The sequence below is a fragment of the Panthera pardus genome, unplaced genomic scaffold, assembly GCF_024362965.1.
Source record: "Panthera pardus isolate Hobbes unplaced genomic scaffold, ASM2436296v1 HiC_scaffold_13, whole genome shotgun sequence".
Classification (NCBI taxonomy): Eukaryota; Metazoa; Chordata; class Mammalia; order Carnivora; family Felidae; genus Panthera; species Panthera pardus.
Genome location: NW_026526688.1, coordinates 113,976,533 through 113,996,091, shown reverse-complemented (window position 1 = coordinate 113,996,091; position 19,559 = coordinate 113,976,533). Strand labels below are relative to the sequence as shown.

Sequence of the window (19,559 nt, the reverse complement as noted above, 5' to 3'; positions counted from 1 at the left end):
GCCGGACACCCCACACGGGCCCTCGAGCCGGAACCCCTCCATCTGATGAATCCCCGGAACGGCGCTGGCTCTCCTTCTTTTCCCTCCTTAATTTCTACACAACAGAGTCATCTGATGATTAGTTAATTTCAAGTTAATTACAATAAACTGGTTGGATGCCAAATAAATGTACTGATAATCTATTATGAAAGACCTTTGAAAGGCAGCCTACTAGCATACTTTTAAAAAGATTGCATGGCAATCCCTTTGTTAAAAAGCAAAACAGACACAACAAACTTTCTTATTAGAAAGAATGGCTCCGAGTGGTCACGAAATGAAGGGGTCTGAGTGAGCTCTCCCCTCTGATTTGCTCTCCTTCCATTTAAATAAATCTCTTTTTAATTTTTGTTTTACAGTGCCAAATAATACAGTTATAGTCAAGAAGTTTGTTGGATCTTTAGATGTACTAACTACTTTGGTGATTAGAGGTGATAGTATTAATTTGTCAGAAAGATCGGATCAGATGTAGTTATCTTGGTAGCTTCCTACGCAGACAGTACATTTCTCAAACACTATTAAAGTAAATAGCATGAAAACCAGGAAAATTAGCACCACAATATGCATGGGGAGTCTAAAAATAATCAGGACGCCCGCAAAAGTAGTCAGGAAGGACGACTGTGAGAAATTTAACATATGGCATTCTTCTCCTTTTGTTTCTCTTTTTTATTTTTTATAGGAATTCTTTGTGGGGCAATTCCCAGTATATTTGTTGCAGGTAAACATCTGTATCCCCTTAACTTAGTGACCTAAGAAGCAGTAGGGAGAGATGTGGATGCTTAGAAAAGTATTGGAGTGGTGTTAGCAAGTAGGCAAACAAATTTTGCAGGCCTAGGGATTTTTGAAAAACATTTAAAAGCTTGACATAGAATGTTTAAATTTGCTCCCTTTCCTTCCATTTCTTTAAACGATTTTACCCAAATCTCTGTCCAAACATAAGAACTACACTATTCTCTCCTTCTACTAATTAACAGTTTGACAAGAACAGTGGTTGTTATGTCTATCTTTATCTATGTATCTATACCTATTGCTATCTAGCCATCCATACTTAAATAAGTTCGGTTTAGTCTCTCTTTAGGGAGGAAAAAAGATAATTACAGGCAGAATCATTCTCACCTTTTCTCCTCGATCTCCGGGTTCTCCCTGAGCAAAAGAACAAAGATTGAGTGACACATTAAATTATAAAACACCCAATTAAACAACACCAAACAAATTGAGATATTGAATATACTAAGCAAATTATATGTGACATTTTCTATTTTGGCAATATAGAATTGCTGTATTAAAAACAAATAGTAAGATGAGTTTCTTGAAGAATTGGGCATGGATATCAATATCAAATGTAATCTTAATTCTTTGTTTTTAAAGGACTAAAGAGGGGCGCCTGGGTGGCGCAGTCGGTTGAGCGTCCGACTTCAGCCAGGTCACGATCTCGCGGTCCGCGAGTTCGAGCCCCGCGTCAGGCTCTGGGCTGATGGCTCGGAGCCTGGAGCCTGTTTCCGATTGTGTGTCTCCCTCTCTCTCTGCCCCTCCCCCGTTCATGCTCTGTCTCTCTCTGTCCCAAAAATAAATTAAAAACGTTGAAAAAAGAAAAAAAAATTTAAAGGACTAAAGAAAGATATTTAAGATTATCTTCCAGAAGCCAGCTTTGGGGGCATTAAGACCAGTGTGGGTAGCAATTTAATGTCTTGAGCGGCTTCTTCGTTTTCAAGTTTTAACCTGCCCAAACTCAGAATCAATAAGGGGAGCCAACACATCCTTTCGTGGTCTTCTGCTCAAAGGAGCCCCCAGTGTCTGGATTATTGCAGGGGTCTAGGGTCTGTGTAGTTCCCCAATCTATCTTCTTCAAACATGATCATAAACACAGTCCTAAACTTGGACCTCCTCACGGTGTCATGAACTCCCTTTAACCTGCTGGTAACTAGCATGATCCAAATCAGGAGTATTTTAGGAGGAGTTGGTACCTTCAGGAAAAATACTAGAATGGAGCAGAGTTGAAGTGAGTTCAGGAGCATGTCTTTATTCAAAATTATTTCCTGGACAGTATGAGGACTAAAATGCTAAATTGTGCTTTGAAGAGAATCCTTATTTTTACTTTACCCAGGAAGGCATAGGTGATGGAGTGGGAAAATTCTAAAATAAATCATACACATTATGATAATATTCCTCTTATGAAAAAAGCATCAGTAAATTTTGCCATCAGATAAAACTGCACTAAAAAATGGTTTCAGGTGATTATTGTGTATTTTCTAAACTAAAAACCACTCGAAATCAATTTAGAGGCAAGACTCTTCTCATTTGCTGGGACTCAGCCTGACCCTTTGGCTTTCCAGATTTCTGGCCACCTTTCACTGCTCAACATCCATCCTGATGGTTGCTAGGCAACAGAAGAACAGTACTGAGAACGTGCATTAAGCATTAACTCTTATCATTTGGCTTTTTAGCATGAAGCAAGAAAGGGGAGAAGACAGGAGAATGGCTGTAGTCCCAGAAGGAGTATTTGCTGCAAGACAAAGGACAGGTCTATAAATTTTAGGTCTGTCCTAGGCGCCTGTCAATAGCAATGTGATCTGTAAAATCAGCTGACAGGCATCTGTGGGTACGGATACACACCAGCACAGCTGACGGGATTAGACATTAGTTATGTACTTCAAGGGATGTTCACTCATCAAAGGATTTGGGATTTGTCTGCCTGTTTGGTTTAAACTGAACTGTCACCAATCGTTTTATATTTAACAGATTCATTTGTTCTTCAAAAAACAAAGAAAATTTTCAACCCCCAAAAATCCTCATTACATTTTTTCCCCATTTAGTAATTCAGACTACATCCATTTTAAAATTTCAAACGTGTCACATCGTGGGGTGCCTGGCTGGCTCAGTCAGTGGAGCGTGTGACTCTTGATCTCAGGATTGTTGAGTTTGAGCCCCATGTCGGGTGTAGAGATTACTTAAAAAAAAATAAAAATCTCAAAAAACCCTCACACATGCCACATCTTTATTCTACTTTTCGTTTGATTAACTGGTTATGTTGTGTAAGTGTTGGAGGTGACCAAATATTGAAGAAAGGCCACAGTGTCACTGTGAAATCATCTTTAGTAAGTCTTGTAAATATTATGCACACTTTAGGCAGTATGGACATGGCCTACATTTTAATATGTTCACTAAATAGCAAAATGACAACAGGCATATTTGAAACACGGGCTTCTTCTCATGTTATTGAAGTATCTCAGAATAAAGATTCTGACAATCTTATTCTATTTGTTTTTCTGCATTTTTAATGGTAATGAGAGTCACAAACATAATTTAGTCACTAGTCACAAAGTTCTATACTGCAGCATATTTTACTATTGACAAATATTCCATCCAAGTAAAATCAGTGGGATATTAAAAAAAAAAGTTCCAGTTTACAGTTGAATGAAAACTCATGTCTCAAATGATTCTGCTTGGTTTTATTTGTACTAACCTTTGGCCCTGGTATTCCGTTTTGTCCTACTGTTCCAGGCAACCCAGGCTCACCCTCATAATAAAAAATAGATACTATTAAATAAAATAGACAAAATCCATACATTATATAGATCAGTAAAGGATATAGCTATCCAGCAGTGCTCTAGAAGTAGGGAGAAAAAAAAGTGACTACTAATGTAAATACAAGTTAGCTCATTTGGTCTAAAATTCTCTGTGCTCAGGACCAAGAATAAAACAGGTTAATTTCCTTGGTTCAGTCTTTTCTTCATTAAGAAAGCTGAAGCAACTTACCAATGGAAATGAGTATCTAGCATGATGTTGGGTACCTTGTAGGCAATAAATAAACATTTGTGGAATGAGTTAAAGATATATGAAAACATAATCTCTCCTGATGGAGAACTTTTAAGTGGTTCATCAGCTCAGAAACATAAAAATGAAATTATTATGAGACTTAATCAGTCTAAAGCTGAATGCACATACACATCTTTGAACACCTGCAAAATTAGACACATTTGACACAGAGTGAAAAGTAAAAATGGTTTTGGTTTCTCAATTTCACTGTAAAAAATAATTAGAATAAAACATTTAGAACTGTGGTTCTCATTGTCATATTGAGTAATAAATAGGCATTTGGGAAAAAGATGGTGGTTACTAGGTCAGAAAAGTTTTCCCTTTTAGAAAGAAGAGGTTGTAGGGGTGCCTGGATGGCTCAGTTGGTTGAGCGTTTGACTTTGGGTCAGGTCATGATCTTGGCAGTTTGTGAGTTCAAGCCCTGCATCAGGTTCCACGCTGTCAGCTGACAGTGCGAAGCCTGCTTGGGATTCTCTTCCTCTCTCCAAATAAATAAATAAACTTAAAAGAAAAATTTTTAAATAAAAAAAAGAAAAAGAAAGAAGAGGTTGTCTACCAGTTTCATGGGCTCTGAACCAGCAATTGCTTTCTAAAGAGGACAAGTCCATAAAGTGCCCAGAAGCAAAGGTAAGATACTCTGGCTCTCGATGCTTCCATGTGGCTCAAAGTAAGATCAACTAGAATTTCATTTTCACTTACAAACATTCCCAAAGCTCTTTACTGTGTGCTCCAACAATGGGATAGCTTTCTTCTTTCCACTGAAGGTAGTAAAGTTGTTACTTGATTTAAAAACAACAACAACACTATTTTTAGAGCAGTTTTAGGTTCCCTGCAGACTTAGTTGATTTTTAAGTGAGTTTTCTATGGCACCTGGAGAGCAGAATTTGTGCCATTTTTGTATTTGTGCTCTCAGCTTCACAAACATGTACATTAGTAATAATAGTACCATTTTAAGTGCCAGGAATTTTACATTTGTCAACTTATTCTCACAAATTTCTATGAGGTAAGTATTACCTTATCTCTATGAAACAGATGAAGAAACTAAGGCACAGGGAGGTTAAGTAACTTCTAGATTTACACGACTGCAGCCAAGATTTGAACTCTCATGATCTAGCTTAAGAGGTTGTGCTCTTAATACGATGCCTTCCTGAATGAATGAAAGTATTTAGAAATTGGGAGAGGATGCAAAGGAGTATTTCTATCCTCATGATCATTGGTTTATATTCCTCAGTTATAAATGATCTCACAGAATGTATAGAAACCTGACTTAACTGTAACTTCTATAAAGATGAGCTGTGTAAACCTCCCAGATAAACTAATAATAGGAAGCCTATTTATCCTTTTAGAAGAGCAAAAAATATTCTACTAAAGTCATAACTTCCTGGAAGAACTTCTGCTTTGTATATAAAGTTACAGTATAATTGTAACTCTTGCACTTTCCTTGGATAAATGGCAAAAATGTTGACAGAAGAGCAATGACCATTATAGGAAAATCTTGACTGGTTATTTGTACATGGCAAAGAGTAAGAACTTGGAAATAAAATACACCCTGAAAGAGGACTATCATTTACTATGTAACAGAAGATGAGTTATCAAGTCTGCTTTCTTCAAAGAATTGACAACAAGATGCACTAATATCATAACTCATGGTTTAATGCAAATAAGAGATGCTGCCAGGAAACAATATGAACTTTGTTTAGCCTTTCAAAGAATAACCATGGTAGCCAGAATAATAATAAAAAAAAGTAGTTAAGCCCCTGGAACTGAACAAAACACATGCTGAGATTTTTGAAGCAAGGAAGACAGACGTTGCTTAGGTATCTGCTTAACATCCTCCTTAATATATGAACACTGAGGGACTAAAACTTGATCTCTTTTTAAAAATTTTATATATTGTTAAAATAATAATGCACCTATAATTCCATTACCCTATGCACCCAATTCTATCAAAATTGTTTTCATTTTGTCCTGTTTCCTTCCAGTCTTTTTTATTTATGCTTACATATTTTCAAGCATTTGTAAGCTTATTACATAGTTTGATGTTCTTATTTTTTTATTATTTAATACCACATATTTATTTTCACATAGTATTCATGATTGTCTTATGAACAGTTTATAATCCATCAAAGTCAGGTGCGATCATATGTTTGATCTGTCCCAAATAGTTGAATACTTAGGTTGTTTCTAATTTTCGCTATTAAAGATAAACTAAAACAAACACCTCTATAAATATGTCTGAGCTGTCAGCAAAGAGCTGGATGTGAGGCTTAAGCTCGCAAACCATGAGATCATGACCACAGCTGAAGTCAGACACTTAACCAACTGAGCCACCTAGGCACCCTTGTATCTCTCTATTTCTGAATGCATTTCACAAATACTGAAGGACATTCCAAAAAGAGTAATAACAAAAACCAGAAGCTAACATCTAAACTTCAGGTAGAATGATAAAGTTTTCTCTATTATATTTTAAATTCTAAAGCTATTCCCAATGTATTACTCCCAAATGACAACATGTGTATTTGAGCTAAAAGTTGGGTTCAACTTTTATGAAAGTTTTATAAAACTTTTATGAAAGCTGGCTTGCTACTTTTTCTTCCTTTCCTCTTTCCTTCCCTTCTCTCTCTCTCTCTCAAACCAATGCTCTTTATAACCCTAATGTAAGACATCACTCAAGACTCCTACGATTATTTCAGGTGCTGCTAATCAGGGTCAACTCGAAAGAATACTGAAAGAAAGGAATGCAGTTGTCTTATGAAACTGAGTGTTAAAGGGAAGTAGGTCATTTAGTGATAATATTGCTTACCTGATGGCAATTGTTTTCTATTCTGGCAATGGGAATTTACAATGAGCTGTAGCTTAAAATTTTCAGCATAATATAATTTTACATTCACTTGTCAAAACTGATTTTGTTTAAGTACTGCATTTTCAAAAAGAATTCATCCAAACAGAAGAGGAAAATAACTACAAGGAATGTGGACCAGTAATGGGTGGAAAGAATTATTCTGATCAGAACATGGCATTGGTCTTTTTTTTTTTTTTTTCTGGGATGTTTAGCTCTTCCTTAGGTTTATTTTTTTCATTTATTTTTTAACTTTTTTATTTGAGTACAGTCAACACACAACATCATATTAGTTTCAGATGTACAACATAGTCATTCAACTTCTCTATAGGTCATGCTATGCTCACATAAGTGTAGCTACGATCTGTCAGCATACAACAGTCACAGTGATATAATATCACTGACTCTCCTTATGCTGCGAACATAGCATCAGTCTTAAGGCCGTTCTCCTACTTCTGAGGTTGGTGTGTTGGTGTGCACAGGCAGTAAAATAAAGACTAATGGTCACTGATAACCCATATGAAACACTGAAGTGTACTGGACCTTTTTTCTTGACTGTCACAGTGCACAGAGAGATCTCAAAGGCTTGAGGAGTGAGCAGAACAGACATTTAGTCCCCTTCTGCAGGCAGTCATGGTGCGAAGTGGCTGTCCCTTATATAAGGCTTCAGGGTCTCAATGGCTTTGGCAGCAATTGGGTACATATCACTCGGTAGAGGAGGATTCTTTGAAAGTAGTGAGACACCCAACAGGGACTTTTAGATACAACTGTTTGGGGAAGGGGTGCCTGGGTGGAGCGGTCCATTAAGTGTCCAATTCTTGATCTCAGCTCAGGTCATGATGTCATGGTTCAGGAGTTTGAGCCCCACATCGGGCTCTGCACTGATGGTGCAGAGTAGCTTTGGGTTCTGTCTCTCAGTCTCTCTGCCCTCCCCTGCTTGTGCTCTCTCTCTTTCTTTCAAAATAAATAAATTTAGATATAACCGTTTGGGGAAAAGTCAAGAAAATGGGGTTTCTGCTCTCCACTCCTATTTTTTTTTTAATTTTTTAAAAATGTTTTTATTTATTTTTGAGACAGAGCATGAGCAGGGGAGGGGCAGAGAGAGAGGGAGACACAGAATCTGAAGCAGGCTGCAGGCTCTGAGCTGTCAGCACAGAGCCCGACGTGGGGCTCAAACTCACAAACTGCGAGATCATGACCTGAGCTGAAGCCAGACGCTTACCCAACTGAGCCACCCAGGCGCCCCTCTCCACTCCTATTTTTTCTCTCTAGTTTACTCTAGTTTAGTTTTCTACTCTAGTTTCCTAATGACAAATGAGTATGAACACCAACTTGGGCGAAGGTGGATACAAAATGACCTACAGATTTTGAAATTTATAGAAATGTAGCATTTTACAGCATGATACTATAGCATAAAATTCTAGCCCCGATCTTTAAATGTTTTTAATGTTCTAGAAAAGTCATGTGTCAGTCTGTACACCTGTCACCTCCTTCAGCCTCGGCTCAAATGTCTCCCATCACAGGGGTTGCCTGGATACCTCAACACCATGGCACCACCGCTTCCTAGGCCCACTGTCTGACTTTATTCTCTTTGTTGCAGTAATTATCACACCAGGTATACTCGTTCGGTTTCAAATCTGTCTCCCCTACTAGGAATGCCGCGTTTCAGAAAGAAAATACAGGACGTCTACTCAAATTTCAGTTTCAGATAATCACCACAATTTTCAAGTTACACATATTCCAAACACTGAACGGGACATAGTCATATTAGAAATTAGGGGTTGTTTATCTGAAAGTCAAATTTAACTGGGCATCCTGTATACTATTTGGTGACCCTATTTCCCGCCCCACCCCCTCACCACCCTAAAATATGGACTTGCTCTATTTTGTTCATTCCTCTTTCTACACTGCCTGGAAATGGTACCTTAAACATAATAATTGTTCAGTACATATATGTTGGAGAAAGGAATGAATACAGGAGAAGCAAACACATTAAGCCCACATTAAGATGTGCAGCTTATAGGCCTGGGGAGAGAGTGAGACAGCAAGACTTCTCTTCTAGGAAACTGGAAAAACCTGCAAGCATGGTGGCAAGAGATGGCTCTTTGTCTCAGCTACAGCAAGGCAGGCAATGGTGGGAAAAGAGAAGGGGACCCAGGAAAAAGATGGGAGAGATGTTAACCCAACAGTGACCTCTCCAGTCACATAGGTTAGTCTGAAACATCAGAACTGAAGAGCAAAGGAACAGCTTGGGGTAAGTGAAGGGTGGGGTGCATTGGGGGAAGGAGTCCTGTGAGGGGCAGGATGCCTTGAATGAGCAGAACTTTCATGGCTTCCAAGGGGCTCATGCTCCTGAGCTCTTCCAGTACTCTGTCAGAGGAAAGGTGCCTAGAGCACCAAAGGCTGCCACAGTTCTGCCTGTGGGTACAGAGACTGGCCCTTCTATGTATTTCCATATATTCTTCTATCTGCTCCTTCATGCACCCCTGTGCCTCAAATGGAGGGTGAGCAGTAGCTGGTGCAGTGCTGGTTCCATGAATTATCATGTCGTCCAAAGTTCCCACGAGATTCTTTCAGAGCTTGTATGTGTGGTCATTTACCTCAGGTAAACGAGGTACCTCATTTACTTAGAAAATTTTCTTGAACTCATGATACCCACATATTATTATTATTATTATTATTATTTGTTGTTGTTGTTGGACTACAGATGTCACCTGGTGATTCCTTATTCCTCAGACGCCTGATTAAACTTGGCTCCAGGCCCGATTTCACAGGTGAAGGAAGTCGTGATATGCTCCCCGTGACCCTTCTGCTGGGGTTCATCTCTGTTTTGCCCCAGACCAGTTCAGATGGATTTAGTCAGTTTCTTCACCAGTTTCCTCCAGAACCCTACTCTCCGCAGGCCTTTTGTGTGTTCAGGATTGAATATCTCGTGTTCCTGGGAAGGTGTCACATCACAGAGCAGGTGGTTTTCCTCATCTGGCTGGCTTCTTCATCTCCCCTTTCCATCTCACCTTCCTCCTTCCTTTCTTCCTTCCTAGACCACCCTGTGCATTCAGCTTCACTCTCTCTAATGTAAAATGATTTAGAAGTTTCTAAAAGGCTTCTGCTTGCATGCTCAATCTCTAATTCTTTTCCTCCTTCTTGCCTAAAGGCAGAGGAAGCTTTGTAACTTGGTCAAAGAACACCCAGAAAACCTGGGTGGGTTTGGTTATGTGTCCTGTAGAGGGCTCTGTCTTGTTTATCTAATCAGCAAAATCACTTCCTAAAATTAGAATCTCTCTTGCCCACATTGGTAATATGAATACTAATGAGTAGAAAGTTGACAGGTCTATCAGCTAGCAGCTTAATAAAAACATTCTATTTCAGAAAATTTCCTGAAATGGGTCTTAAAGTGATTAAAGTCATAACTAAACTAAACCTAGTAACCAAACATTCATTATGCTTTTTAAAACCAGTACAGATGTCTATGGGGCACCTGGGTGGCTTAGTCCATTAAGCATCTGACTCTTGATTTCAGCTCAGGTCATGATCTCAGGGTTCTGGGGATGGAGCCCCACGTCGGGCTCTGTGCTGACAGCGTGGAGCCTGCTTGGGATTCTCTCTCTCCCTCTCTCTCTCTGCCCCTCCTCTGTTTGTGTTCTCTCTCTCTCTCTCTCTCTCTCTCTCTCTCTCTCTCCCTCTCTCTAAAAATAAGTAAATAAACTTTATTAAAAAAATAAATAAATACAAATGTCTAAAACTGTAAAATAAGTAAACATGGCAATTGTATCGATAATATTATGGTATGGACTATTTCAGAAATAAGTCTGCTAGTGACTTTTTACTTTTTGTACTGCTAATGTAGACATAAATGTACAAAATACAATTTGAACAAAGAAATTCGGATGCAAAGAGATAGCTAAGAATTTAGTGCTCACAGAAAACAGCTAAGTTGTGTTATTTTGGGTGAAATTTACATAAATGAAAATCATGTGCCTTGAGCACACCCTTAAGATTTGAAGGTCAGGTTTGAGCAGAAGTACACATGGATGACCCCACAGGGCTAATATCCTCCCTTCTCTTCTTAACCCTAGTCCTATTATTCACCACCAAGGGCCTGGGGGGTTGTGTGTGAATATCATAGCCTGCAAGCTTTGCCCACAGCTCCCTATCGATAGCTGCTCCAAGGTCACACAGGTTCAGGTGTGCACACGCCAGTTTGTGGTTACTCATGGGAATATGGACCTGGAGAAGAGACCAATACAGGCATTGAAAGTAGAATCAGGACAGTTGGGGCAGGAATTCCTGGGTCGTTAGGTGCCTGGGACAGGATTCAGAAGTGGGGAGATTGGGCTTTGAGTAGGCATGCCTCCTTGGCCCTGTGGACTCCTCACACTGTGGGGAGGGTCACACAGGAAGAACAGAACAGGCAAGATGAGAATCACTGCTTGCCTGGGTCTAAAGGAAACACTATCCAGCATTTCATTTTGAAATAACTTATAAAAGGTACCAAAATGAGCAAACACCAGCCAGAGAGCACGGTGCCACATAGGGTTGTCTTTTCCATATATATATAAAATTATTCACCGTGTGTACTTTCACAGGGAAAAAAAGATTAAGAACAAAGTCTTCTGTTTGGGGAAGAAATAATCAAAATAGGATAAAGGGGGCTGTGTGAAGTGGAAGAGTTTCTTGGCACTGGGATAAATCAGATATAGTATAGCTGTTCCGCTTCCTTGTGTTAACACAAATGTCTTCTACCTTAGACAATTAGTGACAATTCTTGCAACTTCCCGTGGAACTGGGACGGCTAGAAAAGAAATCGCAGTGGTAGTAGCTAATCAGCGTCTGGCATTTTCATAGGCAGGGAAGGAGGGAGAGGCCATGACCTCTGTGTGCCCACTTACACAGAAACTCCGAAGTTTTGTGGGATGTTTGGGGGAAAACACTCATTCACGCTCTGCATGTTGGTAGGAAAGAATGAATCCCCAGGCGTGACTAGCAGCCACCCAGCAACCAAGGGGAGAGCAGGCGCTAGGGTGAAGGCCGCAGCCAGGAGGCCGGGGCGAAGACAGGAAAGAATCTGGATTCTCAGTGATAAGGTTTAGTTGCCAGAGCAAAGCAAAGCTGAATCCCTCATCAGTGCCAGACTTTCAAGTTCTCTGACCAAGAAACACCTTTATTTTTCATAAGTAGTTCTGTTAAGTATTCTAGGACTTGCAACATAATGTGCCTTCAATAATATATCCGTTTTTTAAGGTTTTAAAACCCAGCTAATTTCTTCTTTCCTAAAGCATAGTTCTTAATGATCTATGTATAGTTTGAGTGATAAATTCCCTTTTTTTCTTGGGAAGAGAATGTGTCTAATTATTAATAGAAATGTTAAGTGGTTATGTCCAACTGGAAAAATTCTAAAGACCTTTGAAGAGTCGTAGAAAGAAATAATAGTTCTTACTAACATTTGCTTATACACCCAGGAGACTTCTGAGTCATGGAGTTATTAATGCCCCTAAAACAGAGAGGAACATAGTCTATCCTTATTTAATATTTTATTTAAAAATATTTAACATATTTTAAAAAGTTACATTTATTACTTTTTTTCTGATTAAATTTTGAGGTAAATATTATAATCTTCATTTGATAAACGAAGACACTAAGGTTCAGAGAAGGTAGGTAACTTGCCCAAGGTCATACAAATACTGAATGGCAGAGCTGAGATATTCTGAATTTAAGATCCTCATTGTCAATGGTGGAACCAGAGGCTTGTGCAGTCAGATCAGACTGTCTGGTTTTGATGCTGAACTCCATCACAAACACCTCGGTAACTCTGGACAAAATATTTACCCTTTCTGCGCTCCCATTTCCTCATTAATAAAGAGGAGATAATGCTAGTTCTCCCTTCATAGTATTGTTATGAGGAATAAGTGAGCTATTCTGCACACAACACCAGGGACAGTGCCTGACAGTAAATGCTGAATACATGTTAGTATTTATTATAAACTGCACGCTTGTGTTGTCTGCATTAGGCGAGAAGGCAGAGAAGGGAATCCTGAAAGAAATTCGATTTCTCATAAATTAATCCCACTGATGCTATCTCACAGTTGGAAAATGGTTACTATCCATTTGACAATGTGGGCTTGTATCAAATAGATGGAATTGGGTAGATGCTAACCTGTTAGGATTGTCACAATACGTTATTTCATTGCAGCCTTATTCTTAATACAAGTTTCCAAAATCCAGAGTATCATTTAGAGGTCAGAGCTTATGATACAAGAACAGGCTTTGTGGCTTACATTGATTTAATATTTTAAAGGTCATAAGCTTGGAGAGAAGGTAGACCATGATGAACACAAAAGCCCCACAGTAGTTGATCATACAGTGTTTTAGAAACCAAATTCTAAGACCAAGGTGGTCTGCAATTTAATTTGTAAGTACTGCACCATAGAGGTAGTTTCTCTCCCCTTGCCAAATACCACTCACCTGTTAGGTCTCGCTTATAGTCACTTACCTATTCAGAGAAGCATTAGTTGGCCCTCTGCACTAGGCTGGGCTGCCCTATGCTACTATGCCACATTCATACTGCAATGTAACCGTTTTTTAGTATAACTGTTCATTCAATGTCCCCATCCCCAGTTAGGCTGCAAATTCCATGATGGCAGAGACAGCTTTAATGTCAGTGCTCAGATGGTGCCTGGCACTTAGGAGTAAGGGCTGAACGGATGATTGAAAAAATCAGCAAGTGAATCTGTGGATACATTTATGGGAAGTTAAAAAAAAAAAAAAAAAAAAGCTTTCCCAGATTATGTATGCAAGTGAATCAGATCTAGTAAATCAGCATTTTTGTGATCCTTTCTACAAAACATACTCTTTTCAATTAAAATGGAAAATAAGTGGACTTGATGATATCATAATTCAAACACGTTTGCTTTATTGTTTGTTTTGCAACAGCCTGTGAGCAGCTTGCCTTCTCTTACACCCCTTTTCCTAGGAATCCCATCCCTCATGTTTTGTTCCTCCCCTCTCCCAATATTTTAGTGGAATAACAGAATTTAGTAGAATGATAATTATTATCAAATTCTAAAGTAACATGCCGAAAAGAAGTCAGGGGGAAAGTAGTTTTAAAAAATCTTTACTACACTTGATTTATTTCAAGTCAACATTAAACTACCTCTTATAACTAACTTATCACTCCTCTTTAAAGGAACTCAAAGTTAATTACATAAAGAATAGAAACACTGTTTGTTCCACTTAACAAGTAAAATTGAATGAAAAGTCTCTTTAAGAGTAAGCTTATATATAAAAATGCCTGAGAATGTACGAATCACATTCAGGGATGAAGTGATTTGACTACTTGGGATGTCCTGTAATAGGAAAATGATGGTATTTCTTTAAGAAGAAAGGATGCATCCTATTGTTACAATTACTAGAGAAAAAAGTCACGCGTTCTTAGAATTCTAAGGTACATAATTGCTAACTGTAGGAAATAGAAAAATTAATAAAAATAATTTGTCTCAACTTTAACCTGCAACATGATTGAATTGCTGTAAGATACTTTCCCTGAATTATTCATTAATCTGGAATCAGAAATCACTTATTTCATTTACTCTGAATATCTTCACAACTGTATTGGATAATGGATAACTGAGTAAATTCTGTGATAGAAAAATCTTAAGCTAACCAACCAGAAAACAAACAGAACATAATATATTCAAATTCTTCAGGAATTTAATTCAGACTATTTAATGTTAGATCCAAGGCAGCCAAAGAAGAGTGTATTTAGTTGTTAAAGTAAGTGAATCAAGAATAAAAAATACTGAGTTCATTGAATAGCCCACTTAATAGACTTGAATAAATGACTTGACCTTTGGAAGTCTGAGAGCTTCAATTTATCTGCTCTCTAAATATACTTACAATAAAAATGCCATTAGAAGTATGCTGTGAGGATTAATGTCAGTGAAGAACTGAGACCCATGGATAAGAGATGAAAAGGAACTCTAAATACCATAACTATAAACTAATTAAAATTTAATGTTCCTTAAAAATCACATAGCTATCTGAGATAGATTCATAGATGATACACTAACATCATTTTTTATTTATATTATGTTTTGAAGTTTCAAAAATAATAAATTCTAGAAAATATTTGAAAAATACGTGAACAAGATCTTCTGATGTTTGTCTTTTGTTTTGGAGACAATCTCTAGGAATGTGGGGCCTGAGAAAAATTCTAGCTTGCTTAAACAAAACCATTGGTTTTTAATCCTGAAAATCTTTATCATTATTTTCATAGTAACAAACAGACAAGGGTGTTAACTGCACCAATTAGACTTTTAAAGTACTTTGTCTTTGTCCCTAGATCTCTTTGATGGCATTTGCACAGTGCTGGGCACTGATTGTTATGCAAGTAAACTGTCATTATGATGATTTGTTTTTATGAGTGCCAATTAATGTGAAAATATGGAAAGGGTAAAAAATATGGGGTGATAATAACACCTAATAAAAGCTGAGATTTAAAAAGTTCTGATACACACACACACATATACAAAAATTATAGACAGCAATTTATTTTGTCAAAGGATTCTTCAGTTTAAGACAGTTCTACTACCAAATTATTTTTAAAATCTCCCACTTCTCCAGTATATCTGAGGAGTAGGGTTTAATTTGGAAATGTTCAGATATACATGTCTTCATATATACATGTGGGTGTGTGTATGTATGAGAGAGAGACAGAGACAGAGAGACAGGGATAATGAATATTGGACCACAAACAAAATGTTAATTATACCTTTAACCAACAAGATCTATTCTTGAGAATTACAAAATTTTTGTGTCCAATACGATTAGCTGAGAAGAAGAGGATAACATTTCATGTTTTTAGGTGAGACTTTGTATTAACTGTGCCCCAACTACTTTGGCTGCTGGCAACAAATCTAAATTATGGAAACAACAGCTTGCAGAATTGGGAACAGAGAATGCTAGAAGCTGGTTGAATTGGAAATGAGACACGGGTGACTTTATCTCTTAGAGACTTAGAAACAAATTAGTACAGCTCTCATTTTACAAATGAAACTGCCTTGAGCCCCGACAGGAAAAGGGTCTTTCAAAGGCTGCACATGAGGTGAACGCACAGGGCATCCTGCTGCCAGGACAGCGCTCCTGGGCAGGTGAGTGGAGAGAGAGCCGGGGGACAGAGAAAGATTTTACCTTCCTGGGTCTGTTTGCATATTCATATTCTTCCTATCATGATTCAGCTGGCTTCTGCTCCCTGCTGGAGGATAAACCTAGGACTCATTTGCTGAAATTCTTATAGCACAATCCTACTCCTACTACTGCTACTGCTACTATAGATACTTGATAACATGTACTGAGCATCTATAACATCGCGTTCACTTTAGGGACATCATCTGGTTAATACTGCAAGGTCTGTGTTTACATTTTACACCCAAGCCTTAAAAACATTATGTAACTTGTCCAAATGAGGATGAGGATCTGAAGCATTCTCTCTCTGACTGCAGAGTCCACACTTTTTCCTACCACACATTTCACAGAAGGATACTTGGGAGCCCTTTGTGGATTGTGATGCCAGAAAGAGCTAGATTAGGGTTTAATGCCATGTTCCTGCTTATGTAAGTCCTTTCTCCTAATACAATCTGAATAACTGGAAGACATTACAAAAATAGGAAATATTTAGATTAGCAGTTACAGTGCCAATATTTGAAGGAAAATAGTGTAAAAAAAAAAAACTCACTACCAAGTTTATTGGCCAAAGCCAATCACCAGTTTTGTCAATCTGAATGGATGGAAAACAAACAAAATATATTCTTAAAACAGTTTACTTTTCTTTCTTTTTTATAAGGAAAAAATCTTTCTATTTTATAGTTGTTATTTGTTGTATTTCTGATGGCTTAGAAATCAGATCTTCATTAATCATCTGAAAACTGTTTTCTGAGCAACAAAAGTACTTCTTTGGAAAAGTGAAATTGTGATGTAGGAAAAAATATTTTCTTAAGACAGTTTGAGAACATTTAGGTGCTTTAAAAAATTATATCATTGTAAGCTCTTTTCTTAGAAAAACAAATTATAGAGATCCAAAACACATTTCATATGCTTAAGTACAGAATTATTACTCTATTTCCAGCTTTTTTTTTTTTTTACTGTCTCAATGACCTGTTATTTCAATGAAAGGGACTCAGAGTTTTTGCACTTTATTTTCCTAAAGATGATATAGCAAATATTAGATAATGACTAGCATTAACAGAAATTTCATTCGCAAAGTTTTAGGTTAAATCCCATGGAGTAAGAAGAAACAATCTTAAGCTACATTTTGCTAATACCTTAATAAAAGTGTGAAATTATTTAACTTCCCTAGGTCTTATAGAAAACACTTTAAAATGCCACAAAGATGTATAACAAGACATAAAACTGCAAATATTAACTGTCTATTTCCTTGAAATATAATTTAAACTTGGTGACTAGGACAAGAAAATGTCACATTCCTTTCTCTTGCTAAGGAAATTGCATATTTCCTCTGCAAAAATAAAGAATACGTGGTCTTCATAAACATATATGTGACAGTTTTAAAGTTGTTTTGTTTCAGGTTAAAGGTTTCTATAAATTTTCATGATTGCCTCAAAGTTGAAAAAAAAAGAAAAGCAAAGAAGAGAAAGAAAAACATTAGGTGTACAAGCTTTGTTTTTTACAATTTAAAAAACATTCCTGTTATATCTATATTTTGTCCTCTGTAAATATTATCTTGACTTAAATAATTTTAAAATCCATCTGAGAGAGAATATACTTTCAAATTTTTATGTTTCCTTCCATGATCTGCAATGTTCTAAATAGAAAGTTAATCTTTGCTCTTCACCAGGATTTGTGAAGCAAACAGACATGCATTTTATTAAGTGGAAAATAGAGCAGTGACCTGGGCAGTTCAGTGCTGATAGCTGCACAGTGCTTGGTTGTGGACTAAAGGATACCATAAGCTTTGGTTGAGGACATTAATTTCACTAGGAATTGAGTAATTCTGGAAGCAGCAAGCCTCTTTTAAGACACAGGTCAGTCAAATTTCCAGAATTTCATTAAAATAAAATGAAGGAAAAGTTTAATTATAAAATCAAACACTGTCATAAGGGTTTCATGTCTACTTACCATTTAATCCTCATATTGACCCTAACAGGTAGAAACTGTTATTGTCTCCCTTTTATAGATGAGGAAACAGAGGCCAAAGAATTCAAGGACTTGGCCAAAATTCATGTGGCCTCTACGTGGCAGACTCATGCCTTTTGCTAGCCACTCGATAGATTTTAAATAGTGATTGTTAATGTCTTATTAGAGAAGAAAAGATGGACAAAATGGGAAAGGTCACTAATAGGACTATTCTGTCTGTAAGCATTGGGCTCACTATGTTTTCAGAATTTAATCCAGAGTGCATGGATTTAAAATTCTCTGTTGAACACAGCTTATGGGTCACAAGATTTCACAGGGCCAGTCCAAAAACTCTGAGGGAGGCAAGAAAGTCCCTAGCCCAGCTCCCTGGCTCCTGGTAGACTGGCTTTGTTAGCTGCCATTATGGCTTTCCTGGTCTCTGTAGAGATTTTAGATTGAAAAGCCAGTCAGAACTGTTGGGGAGCAAAGAATAGCAGACCCACCTGTGAGATGATGCTAGATGCTCTCTGTCCAACCGGTAAGTATGTTGCAGAATAGATACACACACACACACACACACACACACACACACACACACACACACACGTCTATGTAGAGTTGCAGGGTTTTCTTATTTTATTTTCCCCTCATTATTAACAGAACAATAAAAGTGTACTACCAGAGCTTGGCAAATCTATTTAAATCCTAATTTTTCTTAACAGTAAAAAGAGCTTGCTCCGAGATTCAGAATATTCCAATAGGCTCCTTCTGTAAGAATAACTTTTGTTAATGAAGGAAATAATACATGTTACTTTTGTCATGACAAGAATAACCTGGGCATATTTTGTTTATCACAATTAATGTTAAACACAAAGTTTTTCCTATTCCATGTATATTTATAAGAGAGACATAGTTGTATCTCCTACAAAACTTATCAAAATAAAATGGAAAATTTTCTAAGAGTTTCTATTTACTGTATCATTAGAAATTAAATTAGTTTGATCTTTTGCACCATAACGTCCCCATATTTCAAAAGCATATGTCATGTTTTTATAAGTATGTAAACTTTTTACTAACATTACCGACTAGAATAATTCTGTGATTTGAATCCCCCTAAAATCATCAAAAATATTCTATAGAACTTACCTTTTGACCATTCACCCCTGGAATTCCAGGCATTCCAACAGAACCCTAAGTAGAGACATGATTGAATTAAGTAGATGTAATCACAAAATATTTCAAGTCTAAATTTATATTCTATTAGTTATGTCAGCCATAACTTTACTTTGCTAAAACATGTGTGGGAGGCTAAGTTTTTCAGATCTTATCCACTGTATTCAAATATATAATGTAAGCAGATTATCAAGCATTCCCAGAAACTATGCAGTTAAATTTAACCATGTTTCCAAATATCCACTTAACCCTAATATGATTTTAAAGAAATTCACATCACAAATTGAGATCTACAGTGATCAGAAAGACATCTGGCTCTAAATTTGGGTGCTTTTAAGAAACAGATTGGTTTAGTTCCATCTGGAAAAACCTAGCAGTAACAGTAACTCTTGAATTTCATGAGTTTAAATACCATAACACAAAAGGTAATTAAAATAATAATCACTTGTTCCATAATTAGTCAAAAAGGAGATCCATACTGTAAACTCAAGTTTGTTGTATTTGAAGCATTTTCTCCCAGACTTTCAGGGAGTACATTTAAGCCATGTGAGTGTGAATATGTTGCCTA

At 37.2% G+C, this 19,559-nt stretch overlaps 1 protein-coding gene across 1 annotated transcript in view; it reads right to left on the bottom strand.

Annotated features, from left to right (window-relative positions):
- COL25A1 (collagen type XXV alpha 1 chain) overlaps positions 1–19,559 on the bottom strand; it is a 472,824-nt gene that overhangs the window by 83,351 nt on the left and 369,914 nt on the right. Inside the window, exons 12-14 of the mRNA XM_019417196.2 lie at positions 18,965–19,009; positions 3,500–3,553; positions 1,153–1,179 (exon numbers count right to left, since the gene is read on the bottom strand). Coding sequence (XP_019272741.1) covers positions 1,153–1,179; positions 3,500–3,553; positions 18,965–19,009 — 126 coding nt within the window. The remainder of the gene's footprint in view (positions 1–1,152; positions 1,180–3,499; positions 3,554–18,964; positions 19,010–19,559) is intronic.